This window comes from Typha latifolia, chromosome 4, assembly GCF_019914945.1.
Source record: "Typha latifolia isolate L0001 chromosome 4, TyphaL0001v2, whole genome shotgun sequence".
In the NCBI taxonomy this organism is placed as follows: domain Eukaryota; kingdom Viridiplantae; phylum Streptophyta; class Magnoliopsida; order Poales; family Typhaceae; genus Typha; species Typha latifolia.
In genome coordinates, this window is record NC_133089.1 from 9,296,391 (window position 1) to 9,316,603 (window position 20,213).

Consider the following 20,213-nt stretch of genomic DNA (forward strand, 5'->3'; position numbering starts at 1 on the left):
ATTGTAGTGGCCCAAATTCTAGGTGTGGCCACGACCTGGTGGAGTGGTGGAGGGGGGCTGCAATGGAAGTGTAGAGGGAAATTTCGGAGGAGCTACAAGCTATTTAGCTTAATTTACAAGAGTGAACTTATAATAAGAATAAGAATTAGAATAAGAAGACTCAAGTCAGTCTTCGCCAAATCCGCCACGAACTCTGGCTCATCTACAAATCTGAAAATATTTTCACCAAAAGGTGGTAAGCATAAAGCCCAACAAGTTTCTACTTCTACGGTCTAAAAGTAGTGCAATGAATAATGCTATGATAGGTAAAAATGAAAATGCGCATCATGATCAAATTAATCCATCAAATTTTCATACTCAACATGTTCATCTAATGCACACATGGAAGCAATCACTAACCCACCATGCATCAATCCAGACTATCAAGTCCTCAACTAGAGTGCACACTGAGCTCCGTCCAAAGACCACAAAATATGCTTAATCTCATACAACCAAGTCTGTAACATAGACTCATGCAGAGCTCTGCCCGTAGGCCACATCAATCCTTACATCGGACCACACACATACCCCAAGGGAGGGTAGACCCTAGTGGTATAATCGTCAGCCCATCACCCGACGAACAGCATGACCGATGTCTGCCACCGCTGACTAAGGACCTCAATCGTAAACCCATCATAAGGGTCAGTATCGCACATCGATTCTACCATCCAAGCCCTCAGCTCCACACCATCGCCCACCGTGCAAAAATTATGAGCTATCGCTCACGAACGTCCTCACCCTATGTCATCGGGTACCACAAGGCCTATGTCATCCTATCCTTCTCTCTCTCTATCTTAAATACCCTAAAGGCTATGACTCTTATCGATCGATAGTAAATCGCCCATCGCCCATTGCCCAACAAAAACGGCTACTTGATTGTCTGTGATCAACAGAGACTTCAAACGTGGGCCCTATATGTATAAGTATAAGAATATCCCTCATCCCTAGCAGTGGCTAGGAAGGTGCCAGGTACTGTCGAAACGCAACAATCACCCCCTTTATGGTCGTGCACATGTGCAAGTGACATGATATTATTAAACATAGCAAGCATAATGTGACACCCATCATTATCATGTTTTGCATGCTAAACACATGATCATGCCCAATAAATATGCATAGACATCATGACATGTGAAATCTTACCGAACCGCAAAAATATAATTACGATGCATGATGTGCAATAATAACGGTAAGGAAAACATATGCACATGCATGATATGATATGAATGTGATGATTTCATAAGGTATGATATTTCATTCTCTACACTACTCCTAAATTATAGAAGTTTCACTTGCCTGAACCGCTTTCCTGATACTAGCTACCACTGCATCACGAGTCATCTTGATAATAACACTATTCCTTTCACTAATTAGTTAAATAATCTTATTGACATTCACTACAGGCTTTGAGTAGGTCCATCTCATAATTCCTACCTTTATTAATTAGGTAGAGTCGGCACAGCTATACCAAGGCCTGATGTGTTATTCAACGTAATAAAAATATTCTCCTCAAATTATCACCCATATCACTATTATCAAACATACGGAAGATCGCATAAACAATATTTAATTAATAAGCTTCGTCAAAAGAATGCAACTTGCTTAATATCATTTTCCTACATTTATCTGTATTAATTCTCCGATAGGAGCAATTAATATGGATACACCCGGACCACCGACTCTTTTGATAAAATTGAATTAGCCCAAAATTATAATCAGCAAAAAATTTCATATCCAATTGGAGCTATTTCCTGATATGTGTTATTTGTAACGACACTCTCTGGCCATGGTCTAGCTCATTAAGATTAATTTATAAAAATAATTAAAGTAGCGAACACTACCATCAGCTAAAAACATATTGATTAATTTAAGGCTAACGCTTGCTAGCATTAAAATAATTAAATAATGACTTAAATAATCTAAAGAGTTAATCAACGGGTAATTACTCTATTTAGCCAGCACAAAGCCAAAATAAACCCACGAAGAAATTGGCCCAAAGCCCACCTTAACCAGAAAACACATATGGGTTGGGATAGCCCAACCCACCCACAAATTGGGCTGGGTTGCATGTAACCGAGTCACACCCAAGACCATGTGCTGGGCCGCACCCAGTCTAGCCTGGCACACACCCTTGGGCTGGGCCGCACACAACCTAGCCCAGAACGCCCCCCTCAGACTGGGCCACAACCAGCCCAACCCGAAACTCGAGCCCGGCCAAGGCTGCCCCCAGCCCAACCTAGAATGTGGGCCTCGAGCTAGGCCGCATCCAACTTGACCCAGCACTCGAGCTGGGCTAAACCCAGTCTGACCCAGAATAGGGCTGAATGCACCCAACCCCAGCCTGACCTAGAATCGAGCTGGCTGCACCCAGCTTGAGCTCGAGGAGCCACCCCCTCCCTCCTTCGTCACCTCGACTGAAAGGGGGAGGAAGGGAGGATGGCTGTTGGTGGTCATCGCCACTGGCAATTGAAGCCAACAGGCCGGCCGACGCCCTACTGGCAGAGGAAGGTACCTACAGTGCCTAGCCCGCCAGTGGGAAAGATAGCCACCACCCACCAACGGCAAGGACCAATCGATGCCGGCAAACCCTATTGTCGACAAGCTAGCCGAACCCATTGACATGCTCCTCTCGGCAAGCAGAGGCTAGCCGAGAGGAAGCCTAGCTGCTAGAGGCGGTCGGCGGCGAGAATCCACCTCGCCTCGATCATCGGCCAAGGTGAGGGGCTGCTCGACAACTCCGGCCAAGAGAGCCTCAAAGGAAGCCCCCAGGGGCATTCTCGCAAAGAGAGGAGCTCATCGAGCCGGCGCAATAAGGCATGAAGCCTGTCGGCGGTCGGATCATGGTGTGACCGAGAGAGAAAAACTTTGGAGAAGAACTCATATGCTAACACATTTTTTAATTAAATTTACTTGACGAGAGAGGCAGCTCCGGTGCTTCGATCCACAAGGTCGGCTATTCCGGTGGCACTCTAGCGCGGCGGGAAGGAGATGGGGGGAGGTCTGCTGGCGGGGAGAAGAAAGAAGAAAGAAAAAGAAAGAAGGAAAGAAGAGAAGAAAGAAAAGAGAGAGGGAAGGAAAGAGAGGAAAGGGGCGCACGTGCCAAGCAGGTGTGCACCTATTTCTTTTTTTCTGGTTGTTATAACTCCACCTACCATAAAAGAAATTTCATCCTCGAAATTAAAAAATGAACCACTACTAGTGCAAGATTGATCGATAAATCCCGAGTTAAAAGTCCTTTAAGGGCTACTATCTGGAGTAAAAAGTGTTAAACAACTTACCAAGATTAACTAGCGATTAGCAGGAACGTTGACGACGAAATTTACAGATATTAAGAACTTACTCTTATACTACAGGTGACTATAAAAATACTCCACATATTAAAACTCCTCGAGATAGGACAAAACCTCACAACTAAAGGTCTTAACGGCTTATCTATATTAGAATCATCGTTTAAAACCTATTTATAGCAAAAGTGAGTAGACCATTAACTTAACTCTTACATTACGGATCACTACATAGATACATCTAGATTACAAAGTCCCCAATCTAAATGTCGAAAATTAAATTTTGCACATGAATACTCACCCTACTAGAGGCGCAGCTCAGGATACCATACAATAAGAACTTTAGCTATAGGGTTCTACTCGCATTCTACCGACAAATTCATCTATTCCTTCATCATGGACGGAAATCAAAGGTTTAAGATTATTAGGCTAACTAGTTAAGATTGGAAATCACAATCACCCAAACCAATTGTCATAAAGCTTATCCTGATAAAACCAAACTATATGCTTTTCTCACGGTCCAAAATGATCCAAACAATTTGCAAACTTGAGTCCACTTTTACAAGTTGATTATATCCAGTCATCTCCCAACAATATTAATTTACCATTAACGTGTTCTTAATAGTTTGAATATTTCAACGGTCTACTAGAGTTTCTATCAACGAAAATTCACTCTTACTACCAACGAATTAAGGAAGGACCACCCATTAACAGTAAAAATATTGACCTCACATTATAACACCAATTACAGAAGCTCATTTCATTATAACGACTTTCAAATAATTTGCATTGTCTACTCTTCAAAATTTTAATTAATGACTAGTAAGAATAAATTTGAAATGCATATTATGTCGTTACCATACTCAACTTTAGGTGACTCAAACTTATTCACATGTATTCCAATTGCTACATTATGGCAACTCTAGTTGGTCACTAGCTAGCATCTCCTAAATCACAAAATTACTAAGGGATGGTTAGCTCCTCTCTCGAAGGCATTCAATTAATATTTAATCATTTTATACTCATGACCTTGCTATCATATCCCCATATAGTTTTAAATACTAAGCAATATCCACCCCCAAAATTAGGTTGCAGAACACAGCAGAAATAGCACATTTTAATAATCTCATCACGTCTTCAAAAAAACAATAGTCTATCACCGCTATGTAACGCCCCCGCCTGGCACGGGCACGTGCACGCCCACGTGCCCACACGGCACGTGCAGCGCACGTGACAGGTCGGGCGGAGCCCATCACACATAAACACTCTCCTGTGCACATATAATTATGACATCATCAAATAAAACCTGCTAACCTATCCATGATCACATAATCCATCACCAAATAAATCATACTATTAACCAAATAAACATGTTAACATATGAATATCCAAGTCCATAATAATATATATACTAGACCACTACATAATCTGGTGTAACAACCCAATCCCAAAAAAAAAAAAAAAAAATTCATGGGCACGACGCGACCGGCCACACTGTGACCGGCCTCGTGCCCATGCCAGCTGCCCATGCCAGCTGCTCATGCAGCTTGGTGGGGCGCCACGCGCCTGCGGCCGCTGCCGCAGCCAACCAACTGCGGCCAGCTGGCCGCAGTGGGCCCCGGCGCCGCCACTACTCGTCCACCGCCTTCTCTCTCACTCTTTAAATCTCTCTCTCTCTCTCTTTCTTGGCCACCCTCTCACTCTACTCTCTCTATCTATACTGGCACCTTCCCTGGAGTGAGATCTCTCACTCCCCCTCTCTTTCCTTCTCTCTCTCTCTCTCTCTCTCTCTCTCTCTCTCTCTCTCCCTCTCTCTTGCCCGAGGTTGGGATAGTCGGAGCCGAGCTGCCGGCACCGGCCGCTGGCTGGCCAGCAGCGACCGATGCCCTCCCCGCCGGCCCGGATCCGCAACCTCCTCCCTCACTTCCTCTCTTTCTTCTCTTCATCTTCTCTTCTTCTTCTTCTTCTTCTTTCTTTCTTTCTTCTTTCTTTCTCTTTCTCCTTCTTCCTCAGCTCCTCCTCTTTCTTTCTGCACAGTGTTGGGCTCGGCCCAGCACTGTAGCAGACAGTGCTGGGCCGAGCCCAGCACTGATGGCAGATGTAATTAATTTATTAATTAATTAGTTTATTTATGTTATTTATTTAGGTATTCTTCTTCTTAATTAATGCAAATAGATTATTTGGACATTAACTATTTTAATAATATTATATATCCTTCAATATAATTTTATTAATGATAATTTTTATAATTAATGATTAATTAGGAATAAATATAGGTAATACTTATATTTATTTATTTATTTACATATCTACTAGATTAATAGATAGATTTGTAAATTATAATTATTAGATTTATATTCTAATACCCTCATCATATATATTTTAAGTATTTCTATTAATTTTATGATTATTCTGCAACAAATAAAATACTAAGTTTATTTAGTTATTTATTTATTATTTTATTGAGTAAAGACTGCGTTGTCCCTAATTAATCACGATAGTGTATGAATTATAAAATTAATTAAAATTAGACCACCTCTATACTTATTTAGCCTTTTATTTTATTTTATAATTATATATTTAGAAATACTCTTATATAAAAGGAAACAGGCCTCTTCTCCTTATATTATAACTAACATTTTATAATAATAAAGAATTATAATATTTGAATCGTATCTATATTATAGACCTAGTTATGTAATCAAAAATAAAGAAGAGTGATTCTAAATCTAATAAACATTTATATTTTAACTGAATTAATTCTAATTAGATAAACGGCTAACATCATACTACTTAAATATTTCAGATCCCGAACCCCCTTATTTGAGAACCTGTGGACCTTGCTAGCGATGAGTGTCACTTGGTTACCTGACGGACATGAGAGATGCGTGGTTTGTATCTTCTGATCAGACGGTGAGTAGTCTTATCCCTTAGACGCCTTTCTCAAATTAGGTTATATTATATATTTATGTATATGCATGTTTGGCCTTCAGCATGATTATATGATTTTATCTAAAGATAATTATAGTCGAGCATATTTTATCATGCATTCGATTATGCTGATTTGGAATATAAGTACATTGGTGATATATATAGAGATGATCAGAGATGATTCTACTGTTATGATTGTTTACCGAGTTGATATGTAGCATGAGTATGCATGTAATAGATTTGCACGAGTATGCATGTAATATATTAGCATGAGTATGCATGTGTTGACGATACAGTTGGAGACTACATTGCATCATTTTCTTTTGATTCATATTCTACCTAAATTCTTGTTATGCATTGACTTATTATCGTACTGGATATATGCATATGATCTGTCATTTAGAAGGAAAGCGTGAAATGTGATTGATAGGATAGTTGATAGAAAGCGTGAGGATACCCGAGTGGGCGCGAGGGTTAGGGCGTGCCTGGAGATGATTGATCGCTCGATATAGTCGCGATCCTGTTGGCCTTACATCTGAGGTCGTTAGTCTGTGTGCGCAGCAGACATTTGGATACATGCCGTTCGCTAGGGCATATGTGGTGAGTTATCCTCACGAGGTTTCTATCAACTATGTGGGGTGCCCGGTCCGGATAGATGTTGATACCCTAGCGGGTGGCGGGGTATGGTTATATTAGAGATACTCTTGCGGGTGGCGGAGTATGCTCTAAGCCTTTGGACATGATGTTGAGTCTGGGTACCGAGTATTGACTGTGCACAGTGGTCTAGTATGATGATATTATACCGAGATGTCGGTGATGATCGTGATATTAAGAAACGCATATGATTTCATTATTATCTGACATACATGATTATTGAGTGGTCAATATACATCATATATGGTTGCATTTGATATCATAGCATGGCCATGGTCGGCATGCATCATGTGTCAGATTTGATAGAGAGTTATGATGATCATATGACATGGAGATTTGTTTGTTCATTGTCGAGGATTGTATACTTTTATCAGTATGGCATATTATCTACTTTTCATTTATGTATTATTGAGGATACATTCATATACTCATTCATGACATGATATTCTTTCTGATTCATATTATCCAGTATATGACTTACTCTTTGTTTGACATCACTGATTCGGGGTAAGGTCTATTCACTGAGCCTTTTGCTCATGACTCTCTTTATTTCTTTTCTAATCCCCTCAGATATGTGGTACGTGATAATGACTTGAGAAGATATTTTAGAGCAATGATGAGGTAAGCTATAGATGCGAGATGGTATAGATGATAGTTTATATAGAAATTGAGTTGTACCAGTATCTGATACTTGTACTCTTTTGTATTAGGCGATGATTTGTATAATACAGGTCGAATCATAGCATTCTTGTATTAGTTATTTTAGTTGTATCTTGATGGTTTGTTGTGCCCTATGTGGGTCCTGCCAGATTATGTAGCGGTCTAGTGTATATTATTGTGGACTTTGATATTCATATGTTAACAGGTTTATTTGGTTAAGAGTATGATTTATTTGGTGATGGATTATGTGATCATGGATAGGTTAGCATGTTTTATTTGATGATGTCATAATTATATGTGCACAGGAGAGTATCTGGGTGTGACGGGCCCCGCCCGACCTGTCGCGTGCGCCGCACGTGCCGTGTGGGCGCGTGGGCGTGCGCCGCGCGTGCCGTGTGGACGCGTGGGCGTGCACGTGCCCGTGCCGGGCGGGGGCGTTACATCTGGCAGGACCCACATAGGCCACAACAAACTATTAAGATACAACTAAAATAGCTAATACAAGAGTACGCCATGATTCGACCTGTATCATACAAATCATCGTCTAATACAAAAGAGTACAAATATCAAATACTCGTATAACTCAATTTCTATATAAACTATCATCTATACCATCTCGCATCTATAGCTCACCTCATCATCGCTCTAAAATATCTTATCAAGATATCTCAAGTCGCTATCATGTACCACATATCTCGGGGGTTAGAAAAAAAATAAAAAGAGAGTCATAAGCAAAAGGATCAATGATAGACCTTACCCCGAATTAGTGATGCCAAACAGAGAGTAAATCATCTACTGAATATTATGAATCAGAAAAAACTATGATGCCATTCATGAGCATGTATATATGTATCCTCAATGACATATATATGAATGAAATCAATTCTCTTGAATGAGCATATTATATCCTCAACCAAAAATATATCACATGATGAAATTACCATATAATATCACTAAATATAATATCACTAAATATAACAACTACTAGTCATATCAATGATGATGCATGATGCATGCCAACCACTAGATAATCGTATATGTCAAAGCCAGATATAATCGACATATCTCTCACTATCACACTCATCTGTCTCAACTCTGAATATCATCCACCATGCTGGACTACGATACCCAGCCCCAAGCTCGATACACATCATGTCAAAAGCTCAAAGCATACCCTGTCATATGCTAAGAGTATCTCTGTAGATAAATCATACCCTACCATACACTACGGGTATCTCTATAAATAAATCATACCTTGTCATACGCTAAGAGTATCTTAGAAGAAAGTAATAATACCCTACCATACGCTAAGGGTATATCAATGATAGTTGTACTCTGTCATACGCTAAGAGTACAACCATCAGCCATCACCATATTCTGTCATACGCTAAAAGTATGTCTAGTACCAGTCCAGACCAGATACCGTTTCAGCCATCACATCACATCACATACACATATACTTTTATAATTTCATATACATGATAGATCATATGCATATATCCAGTACTGCAACAGATCATGCAACTCAGGAATTTTAGGTGGTAAAGAAGCCAAGAGAAAAATGATGTAATGCAAACTCCAACCATGTATCTAACACGTACATACTCATGCTAATCTATTACATGCATACTCATACTACAGATTAACTGGACATAACATTATAACAATATAATCATCTCTCATTATCTCTATATATCACTAATGTACTTATATCCCAAATCAGCCTAATCAATAATTACTCACTAAAGGTTTAATTATGCACGTAACCCCTTAATTAAAGTTTTTTTCATAGCCTCCTACTTCAATTATCAGAAGAATACAAATACAACAATGTCATAATGTAATACTTAGAAATTTCGCTCGGGGTAATGATCGGGGGTTTAAAATACTCAGCCACACAGAGGTTAATTTCACCCACAAATCTGTACTGTTGCTAGTCTGCTTTCCTTCATCGGTAAAATTATGTAATCCCAATTTAATACTAGACAACTTGAAGACAACTCCTCGAATATTCTTATTAGTGAATAAAATAAAGGCAAGTAAAAGAAACAAATTAACATCTAGACATTTATTATCACGCAACTAAATCTTTTGACAACCAAGGTAATGAATACTCATTAATGTATAAATAAGAAGACAGGCCTATGCCAAGGTGATCACTTAACATCAATAACCCACTCATAGCCAATATCTAAGCTGATCCGGTAATCCTGATGCACGCACTTAGTCACTTGTCATAAAAGCTCGATTCGTGAGAATACACAATAAATTTATTTTTGAAATAAAACAAAAGAAAAATAACATAAAAGCAAAATAAATGAAAACAGTATCAAAACAAATATAGTGCACCATGGAAAATCAGACAAGTGACAATCGTACCGGTTGTGAGTCTTCCACCTATTTTCCATTCCAACCTACTCAGCTCTCAATGGATGACTTGCACAAGCCTACAAATAAGATACTCATCAAACCTCCAAATAAAAAGCTAGACACATTAGGGTATAAAAATGGTCAATTACTGATGTTGACCAAACAAGCATCTCTAACATCAAAACTCCATAATATGAGCACCAACTACTCATTGCACTATAATCACTCATTATACTATTGCGGGATAATTTTAGGTTCATTTAATTATTAGAATAACTGAAAATAAGAATAGGGTCTACACCAGGAACCCCTAATAACAACACATACAAAGGACAAAAATGTAACTTTTCAACTCTCACTTCTTAGCCGGTTACACAAATGACTTTTCAAAGATAAGATAATTAGACGACAATTTACCCAATTTAAATGGCCAATAACACGTTACTTATTTACCAACACAATTTTGAAGTTCTTTTTCAATCAATTTATGAATTTTTTTTACTTTATTTTTTTTTTTTATAGTTATTATTATTATATTATTATCTATTTAATTTTTGAAACAAAACTTAGATGTCGTTATTCCTAAACACATCTATCTATACGCAGTCTCTAACCTTTCCTACACGCAACTCGTATGGATAGTATTTTGGAAGCTTGTCGGATTATTTGGTGAAATTTGAGCTCTGATACCATATTGTAACACACGCCACCAAACACATGCCCCTCACGTGGGTTCTTTCCACGTGAGGGTCACTGTGTTTGGTGGCAGGTGTTATAAAATGCAATAGACCATAAGGTCTTAATTGAATAACTTAAAGGAAATAAACAAATCTAAGATGGATAGTTTGTGAGTCCGATAGTAGAACAAGTGATTTTGCTTGGCTAGACTAGATCAGCTTAGGCTTGGGTCATAACAGATATATTTAATAGGTTTTATTTGATAATGTTATGATTTATTTTGTGATGGATTATGTGAGTATAGGGGTGTATTTGTGCGTGACTGGCCCTACCCATCCTGTCTCGTGCTCCGCACATGCTGTGTGGGCGCATGAGCATGCACGTACCCTTGTCGGGTGGGGGCGTTACAATTCAAGTGGTACCAGAGCTTATGTTTAAGAATGATCTGGCAAACCATCAAGGATACTAGTTGTGAGTGCATGTTAGGATGAGGTTACTAGTCAATTTTTACAAGTTGAATATTGATGGGTTGATATAGAAATCTAGTTGGTTGTAATGTTGAGATTCTTTAGCTTTGATACTAGGTGATGTTGATAGAAATAATTTGAGATATTTGTATATTGAGAATTTTCTGAGCTGCTAATGAATAGGAAGAAGCATTATTCAAGGGAGACGTGAGCAAATAAAATTTGGGTAGATTGTCTAGAAGGTTGTAAATATTTTTTGTTTCTATGAAAGTTATAATTTATATTGAACTAGATTAGGTAGATCCATAGTTTTTTTTCTCTCTCAATGCACTCAGAGGTTTCTCAAGTTAAAAAAATGGTCATTACTTTTGCTGTACTTTTAGTTTTCCTATTTTTACTTGTGTTTCCATCTTCTACCTTTGATTTTCATTCATAGACTTTGTGTTCGGTTTTTGTCATTAAAGTATTATTCAAATTTCTATCTCCTACATGATTTTGATTTTCCGAGTTTGATTCTGAATTGGTTTTAACAAACTAATAGGATTAGATTTTCTTTAACCAATTCGGATCTGATCTTTGACTTTGGACTTTGAGTTTTGACTCAATCTTTTATTTCTCATATCTCTAAATCTAACTAAACTAGAAATCCTATCTCCTCACAAATTTTCACAATCTGCATCCATCTATGTACATCCCAGATATGATAATTAAAATTCACTATCTGTACTCAATTAAAAGGGTCAAAATTTGGCCTGATTCGATTCTGTATCCACGTTTCGCCGTTTACGGGTCAAAAAATTTCTACCAATCAGTCTTGATATTTGAATTTTTGTCAGTCTATTACAGAGATAGGTTGAGAAAAAAATTTCGAATCAATATAAGTACATATATCTAGTTTGAAATATCATGAAAGTGGTGATATGAAAAACTATAATTTTGTAGTTTTTTTAGGATCACTAATACACTTCTCTTACATATTGAAAAATAAATATGAGATCCGTATCTATTTATGTACTTCTCATATATGATAACTAAATTTATCATCCGTTTACTATCCTTATCGTATCTTGAAAAGGAATATGGGTTTGAACATGATTTCTGTACTCGATCCATTTTCATCCCTATTAAAGTGTGGAAGTAAAAATCTCAAAGCATCTTTTTCTTATTACCAATACCAAGTAAACAGTACAAATATCACCTCGGTCGAAGGTATTTATATAATCATTTGTTGCAAGACATAATTAATTTATTTTTAATGTCTTTCTTATTACCAAACTTTGCTTCTTTTTCTTCGCATCCAGACGCGAGTGACATACACCTTCTTTATTTAATTAAAAATGACAACTACGCCAACTAGTACCCTTCTTGTCAGAATGCATGAAGTGGGGAATATATGCAAGGGAATGATTTTAAGAAGTGGCGGATGATGCTGTCAAGAGAGCGACCCAACACCCAAGCTAATTAACTTGGCCTATATAATTCGACGATGCTGAAATGGTGACTAAGCTTCGATCGGGTTGGGTGTTCTGATGGAATCCAAGTCAGACCTCACTCCCTTCTCCGTCTTCATCACACCCCATACCTCTGGGATTGCTTGTCTCAAACTATGGATGCTGTCAATTAAATAGTCTGTTTCTTTGATCTTGCCCTTCTTTCCAACCTTTTAAAAACAAGCAAAAGAAGGTCTTAGTGCAAGAGATAAATGAAGTACTGGAGTCATATGCTCTTGATAAAATAAGTAACAACCTCCACCTTCCTATAAAGTTCTCTATAATCAAAACATCATCTACTATAAAGTTTTCTCTATAATCAAAGCATCATCTACTGTTACGTTTCACGCTATCTTTATCATTTCACTATAAAAATTTGACCTACATTAGCATTTACTATTCCAGTGGTCCAACGTTTACTATTACGGCATTTACTTTTCACTGGCATTTAGTATTGACTGCCAGCATAAGTATTGTTTAAGTGTTTCTTCAATGCCCACTAATTAGCATAAAATACTATCAAAGTTAGACAAACATTTATAAATGTCAAGAAATACCATATATTCCCTTCATAATTTTCGGCATTTCATAAATGCTGATAAAAATATAATTAAGTTATTTTAAAATACTATATTTTGAAGTAAAATACCGCACCATCTATTGTTTAGTGACATTAACAAATGTCGGAATACTACAAATAATTACCGGCATTTAGAAAATATCAGTAAATATTGAAAATAATATATGCATATTCATATGGAGCGAATATGAGTCAAATGTACTTGGATCCGTATCTGGGCTGGATCAAAAAATAAAATCCCTCTAGAATAAACCCCTAAAATTTCAATCCCTAGTTTGATCTTTTGTTCCTCTCCACTCCTCTTCACCATCATCGCAACTGAGCTCGATCATCTCTCATTCCTCTCCCTCCTCGCTCATGCAAGGGCTACTTTAGTGGACATTTTCTTAATGTTAGTATATCCTCAATTTTTATCATATTGGACTTCGAACTTCAATCCTGTGTATTCTTATTTTACTTAAGAACGCTTCTTTCCTACCCTAGAGATGTCTAATAGATATTTAAGGGTTAAGAGTCTCAAGGGTATAATAGGAACACAAAAAATTAATAGGTATTACCTATTCAATAGTTAATTATTTATTTTTAGAATATATTACTCTATGCCTTATTTTTTGACAATTATATTATCTTCATAATTTATCAAATATATATATATATATATATCATAATAAGGGCATTAATATCTTTTTATAATTAACTTGATGAAAGTTCCATTAAGTTCTATCTCTTTGGTTATTTTTTTATTATTTACATATATCTCTCCTTAGTTTAATATTAATTTAAACTAAAATTTAATAACAAATAAAGATAGGGAATCATATTTAAATTATTTAGCATGAAATGTTATCTCCTATAATTAAAGCATAATCATATCTATCACAATCATAGAGATAAATTTTAACTTAAAAAAAGAACGTGTAACCTATTAAGCGCATTGATATTCTTGACTAATATACTATTTTTATGTAATGTAATTTTAGAACTGATACCAAGTATAAAAGTGGCTATTATAACATTAGATTAGAATTATGAATTTTAGAGAGGCATGAAAATATTTACCTTTAATTAATACTAATTTCTTTTTTCTTTTAAGTTTTAGTTTTATTTTAAAAAATGAAAATATAACAATGTCAAACTAAATACTGATGTTCCTAAAATTCGAATCCAAATGCCCTTACACAACATAAGTTTTTGACTAACTAAATTGGCAGATATTTCAATACCCCTCTAAAATTTATAATCTTAATCTAACGTCTATAATAGCTAGTTTCCACACCCATTACCGATTTCTCGGTACCGACTCCAAAATCATATTACGTAAAAAAAATAACATATTAGTAAGAAGATTTGATTACGTGTGTCTAACTTTGGGATTACACGTTCTATTTTTGTTAAGATTTCTCTCTCTTATATATAATTGTGATAGATATAATTATGCTTTAATTATAGGAGATATAATTTAACATTAAACCATTTAAATTTGATTCTTTGGAGATAGACTTCAATTTAAATATGATTCTCTATCTCTATCTGTTATTAAATGTAATTTAAATTAATCTTAAACTAACGAGAGAGATATATGTAAATAATAGAAAATAATCAAATAGATAAAATTTAATTATAAAAAGATATCAATACCCTTATTATGATATATATGCATTACTCCGAGTTAAGGATATATATGTTTTTACTTAATAAATTATTAAGATAATATAATTATTAAAAAATAATGTGCAAAGTAATATATTTAAAAAATAATAATGACCTATTGAATCGGTAATATCTTTTAAAATTTTTACATTTCTATTATGCCCTTAAAAATCTTAACCGTTAGATCTTCATCAAATCGATTAATAAATAATTTCAATAGTATCTGAAAAAATTGCTCAACTAAGTTTTATCCTATTGATTATAATTTTATTTTATTTTTTGGGGGAAAGCAAAGGGTACTTTTAGTAGCATAGTACGAACAGCGTCCAACCTACCTTTTTCCTGGGATCAAGCACCAAAACGTTTGGTTGAACAATATAATCAACGAGGGATATATTATGAGACTACAGCTCTTATTGATGCGATTTTATTTAAAGAAAATTTTAAAATATAGCATAGCGTCCTAATAAGACGATAACCACGCATTCTTCGAATTTGGACAAGTGGGCAATTATAATCCACATGTATAGAGATCTTGCTTGTTTGGATCATTGGCTATAAGAAAACAAATGAATTGTTCCGTTCACCAAACCTTTACAATATCTTTACGAATTGGCAGAACCCTAAAATATTTTTGCACGAAGTAATTTATAAATGGAACGTAGTCTAACTGTATTATCAGGTCACTATGTCGTGGCTTCTGAATAATAATCAAATATTTTAAATGGAATATGGCTTTTAAGTCTAGACAGGATAACTAATACTAAAAGTGCAGACAGGACAAGAAAGAAAGAGGAAATGTGCATTTTTACCAGGGCAGTGACAAGGCCCATAGCTTTCGCTGCCGCGATGTTCCTCTCACTATCATCTAGAAACAGCTGTTAGAAGAAACCAATCCATTAGCCTACGTACAACAAATTAATTAATTAACGAAAAGACTTTTATTTAATTCCTCGAGTATTTGGTGGCATACGTACAATTTGATGCGGATCAAAACCAGCAGATCGAACTGCGGTTTCCATGGCTGCAAGGGATGGCTTCAGAATCACCTCCGTAGAAGAGACAGCATCTTTCGTGCCCTTCTCATAAAGATTGGGGTTCAAAGTCTCAAAGCAGACGATCCCATGGAAGCACTCCTCCTTAATTCCCAATCTCTCCAGTACTTTCTTCATGTGCATCCGATCCGAGTTGGTAAATAGCTGAAACAAGCACCGATAGAACATTACAAAAGAGCAATACTCGTCGCCCCTGGAAGATTTTGGATTAATTTACTTGAAGTGCTTACAATTTTGGGCTGCGGAATTGTCTTTAGCAGTTTGTTTAGCTGCGGGTCTGGTGCGATCCGTTCGTACGGCAACCTACCGTGCACATAGCTATATGCGGAGAAAGAGCAAAAGGTTAGATATGCTTTCATTAACTTTCGAATTCTGATTTCTTGTGTGTTAATTTGCAGAACCTGTGATACTCGTCCGGGTGTACATCATAACCGAGTGCCTGGTAAATTAACATCACGAATTTAAATCGTGAAACAAATCTTTCTACAGATTAAAATAGCAATATTGATATGATCAAAACTGTAGAAGTTGTTCAATCAGAGAAAAAAATAGAAACAGAAAGAGAGAATAGTACAATGAGACCAGAGAGAGAGCTGCCGTAGGTATGAAAGAGTTCGACACGGAGCGAATAAGCTCGGTCAGCAGGCACTCCGCATTTCATTGCAAGAAACTCTGCATATCTCTACATCAGAATACGAGCAACCAAACAGCGTAAAGTATTTAAGTGCCTATTATTAATACCTTCAATGTTCCTCTTGCAAGCCAGTGAGATACCAGCGGTGGAGGGATACAGTGTGTCGTCGAGATCTGTACTCAATTTACAAAGCGATCTTTAGCATACTTTGTGATTAAGAATCAATTGGATTGTGATATTGAAAGGTGTGATGAGTTCACCTATAAGAACGCAGTGGAATGGGCTGTGGAAATCCATCACAATAAACTTGGATAGGTGAGAAGGCGAAGAGGAAGGGTGGGCGCAATGCAGGGTATGCCTTGCGAACATAAATAGCTAGCCGACGGCGCCTTTCACAAATGACATGATGATGGGTATTTAGATATTCCTCATATTTCCGTGTACCTTAATGGGGTTCCACGTCATATAGCTTAATCCTTATTTATTTGGACACACTTCGTCACGATGACCTGTAAGATAAGCGCAGAGGGCCACAGAAGCAATTGGGAGGCATCAGCTCCGTCGTTGCTAGTGCCGTGTAGCTTTTGCACATGTTTAACGCATCGTTTTGAATTGCTGGGGGCTGGTCGGTGCTTCCAATAAAATGAGAAATTTGGCGTCCAACATCTTTTTATTTGGGTCTAACACGCCTCTATTATTGGATGAAGGCATTCATTAAGTAGCTCTCCTAATCATCCAGTAAGAAAAGTGTTAAATAAAGGGTCTTTTAAGATGCAATAAATGAAAAAACTTTCAGGCGACTGGCCAAAAGAAAAACAAAAAACCAAAAAATATTTAATTCCTTTACTTCCAAATCACCCACCATATGATACTCAAACATAAGTAGTTTTCTTGATTCTCACACTGATATGATCTTTTCACCGTGAATCTCAGATCTCAGTTAGCCCTAAGGTTTCTATAGTTTAGTATTTCATTTTAATGGTACCAAACACTATGTTTAATGCATTATTTTGATCAAACAAGTGTTTTATAATAGAATTAGCAATTGAGAAACATTATTTTAATTCAAGAGCTGAAATTATTCTGATTATGTGTTGATATTTCAGACATAACTTTAGTTGGTATATAATATTAAAGTGACTTTTTACCTAGAAAAATTCATTTATTGTAATACCTCAAAGATAAATAATATTGTTTGCAGTACCAAGGTATAAGAGGCTCATATACACGTTCCAACTACCAACCAACACTTGTAGATTAGTTTGGTATATTTCTCTATGGCTAAGGAGGTGATAGGATTGACTTCAGCCTCGAATAATAATTGTGGAGAAAAGTATTCAGTAGTTTGGTGGCTTGACTCAATGACTTTAACAATTTATCCTTACAAAAAAAGAAAAAAAAAAGAAAAATCTATTATGGGCACGACGTGGCCGGCCATAGTGTCGCTGGCCATGTGCCCATGCAAATAGATGCGGCACGGGGGATGCCACGCACCCCCTAGCGTGACGCAACCAATCGGTTGTGGCCAGCTGGCCGCGACGACCCCTAGCACCGCCGCAACCGCCACTAACCCCCACCGCCTCTCTCTCTCTCTCTCTCTCTCTCTCTCTCTCTCTCTCTCTCTCTCTCTCTCTCTCTCTCTCTCTCTCTCTCTCTCTCTCTCTCTCTCTCTCTCTCTCTCTCGCTTGCACTCTTAGGCTCGGGCTCGCCGGAGCTGAGCCACCGGCGAGAAGCCGGCCACTGGTTGTCCACCAGTGGCTAGTGCCCTCCCCGCTGGCGCCAAGTCCTCCTCCTCCCTTCCTTTCTTTTCTTCTTCTCTTCTCTTCTTTTCCTTTCTTCTTTCTTCTTTCTTCTTCTTCCTTTCTTCTTCTCGATTCTCGGTTCCTCTCCTCCCGTAGCAAAGGGGATTATTTTTTTATATATAATTATTTTCTAATGTTAGGTAAATTAGTCTATTTAGATAATTAATTATTTTAATAATTTACACTCACCAATATAATTTTACTAAGTATTTTTAGTATAATAATTTATAATTTTAATTATAAATATTGCCTATAAATTTATTTATAGTTTAGTTATTATTTATTAGATTAAAATATGTAGTCTCATTCATAATAATCTTACATTTATATTTATATTTTATATAACTATTTTTAATATATTATTATTGTCTAATAGTTTGTATAAAATGGAATACTAGACTTGCATATTATTTTTGTATAATAGGATAATAACTATTTTGCGTATAATTTATGATTAATTAAATAAGTATTAATAATATTTTTATTAAATCATATATATATATATATATATAGTCGTCTTTGTTTATTTTACAAAAAGGAGATAAATTTCTATTTACTTATTACTTATTCTATAATTAGCAAACTAGGATTTTTAGCAAATAAATATAAATTATGGTAATCACATATTAATATTATCACAATTAAACTTTTCCTATGAATCTAATCAATTTTAAATCTAATAAAATATTATATTTTACTCGAACGACTTATAATCGGATAAACAACTAACTTTATTTTAAACATTTTCAGACTCCGAACCCCCCTTATTTGAAACCCTGTGGATCTTACTAGTGATGTGTGACGGTTGACTGATGGATATGAGGGATACGTGTGTTGGTGTTTTGATCAGAAGTGAGTAGTCTTATCCCCTAGACGCCTTTCTCAAATTAGGATTTATTATATAATAATGTATATGCATGTTTTGGCCTTCAACATGATTATATGACCTTATTTAGAGATGATCAGTTGAGCATATTTTATTATGCATTTGATTAGACTTATCTGTGATATGTATGTTGATGACTAGGGGTGGCAATCGGGTCGGGTTAAGCGGGTTCGGGTCGGGTCAACTTTACTTTGACATGAACATGACTTGATTAATAAACGAGTTGCATTTGGTAAACATGAACACGACTCGATTAATAAACGGGTAACACGATCCGACCCGTCTAACCCATTTAATAAACGGGTCGAGTTAACACGACATGCTAACATGACTCGTCTAACCCGTATATTTAAACGAGTTGTGTCAACCCGACACGTTAATACGACCCGTCTAACCCATTTAATATAAATCTTATATAAAATTTAATATTTACTAATTTATCATAGATAAATGATTTATTATACAAACAAAGTAATCCATTTTCAACTCAAAATTCATACAACATTAAAATTACAATCATAATAGTTCACCATAACAAAAATCCATACAATGAAGTTTAGAACAAACTTCATACAATAAGTTTTGGTTCCAAACTCTCAAATTCTCTGTTTACATACAATAAGTTGACCATAACTGTTATACTTCAATAGGAGTACTAGTAACATGTATAGCAAGAGGTCTGACTTAAGAATGCTTTCCATGCTATGATGAGGGAGTTGCCGCTAACTACTTCGGTGGTGGATTTTCTCTAGCAAGCAGCACATATGAATAGAAACAAATCATTATGGCACTGCAATCATGTTAAAAGAAAGTTTCTTGTGAGTAAAATTATAACAAACCTGTCCTAAATAAATAAATAATAAAATAAATAAATAAATAAATAAATAATAATAATAATTTGGGCACAACGTGGCCGGCCACACTATGGCCAGCCTTGTGCCCATGTAAGTTGCATGAGCAGCTTGCGTGGTGAGGCACCATGCGCCCACCGCCGCTGCCGCAGCCAATCGGCCACGACTAGCCGGCCACACTA

The 20,213-nt window shown here is 36.4% G+C and overlaps 1 protein-coding gene across 1 annotated transcript; it reads right to left on the reverse strand.

The window, feature by feature from the left end:
• Positions 1-12,221: 12,221 nt before the first annotated feature.
• LOC140786535 (uncharacterized protein C24B11.05-like) lies at positions 12,222-16,979 on the reverse strand. The gene is made up of 8 exons (XM_073135029.1): positions 16,753-16,979; positions 16,600-16,665; positions 16,433-16,530; positions 16,260-16,297; positions 16,089-16,176; positions 15,781-16,002; positions 15,616-15,681; positions 12,222-12,743 (listed from the first exon to the last, which is right to left on the reverse strand). Exons 1-8 carry the CDS (start codon positions 16,859-16,861, stop codon positions 12,585-12,587), a joined length of 846 nt encoding a protein of 281 aa, XP_072991130.1. The 5' UTR covers positions 16,862-16,979; the 3' UTR covers positions 12,222-12,584.
• Positions 16,980-20,213: the final 3,234 nt, after the last annotated feature.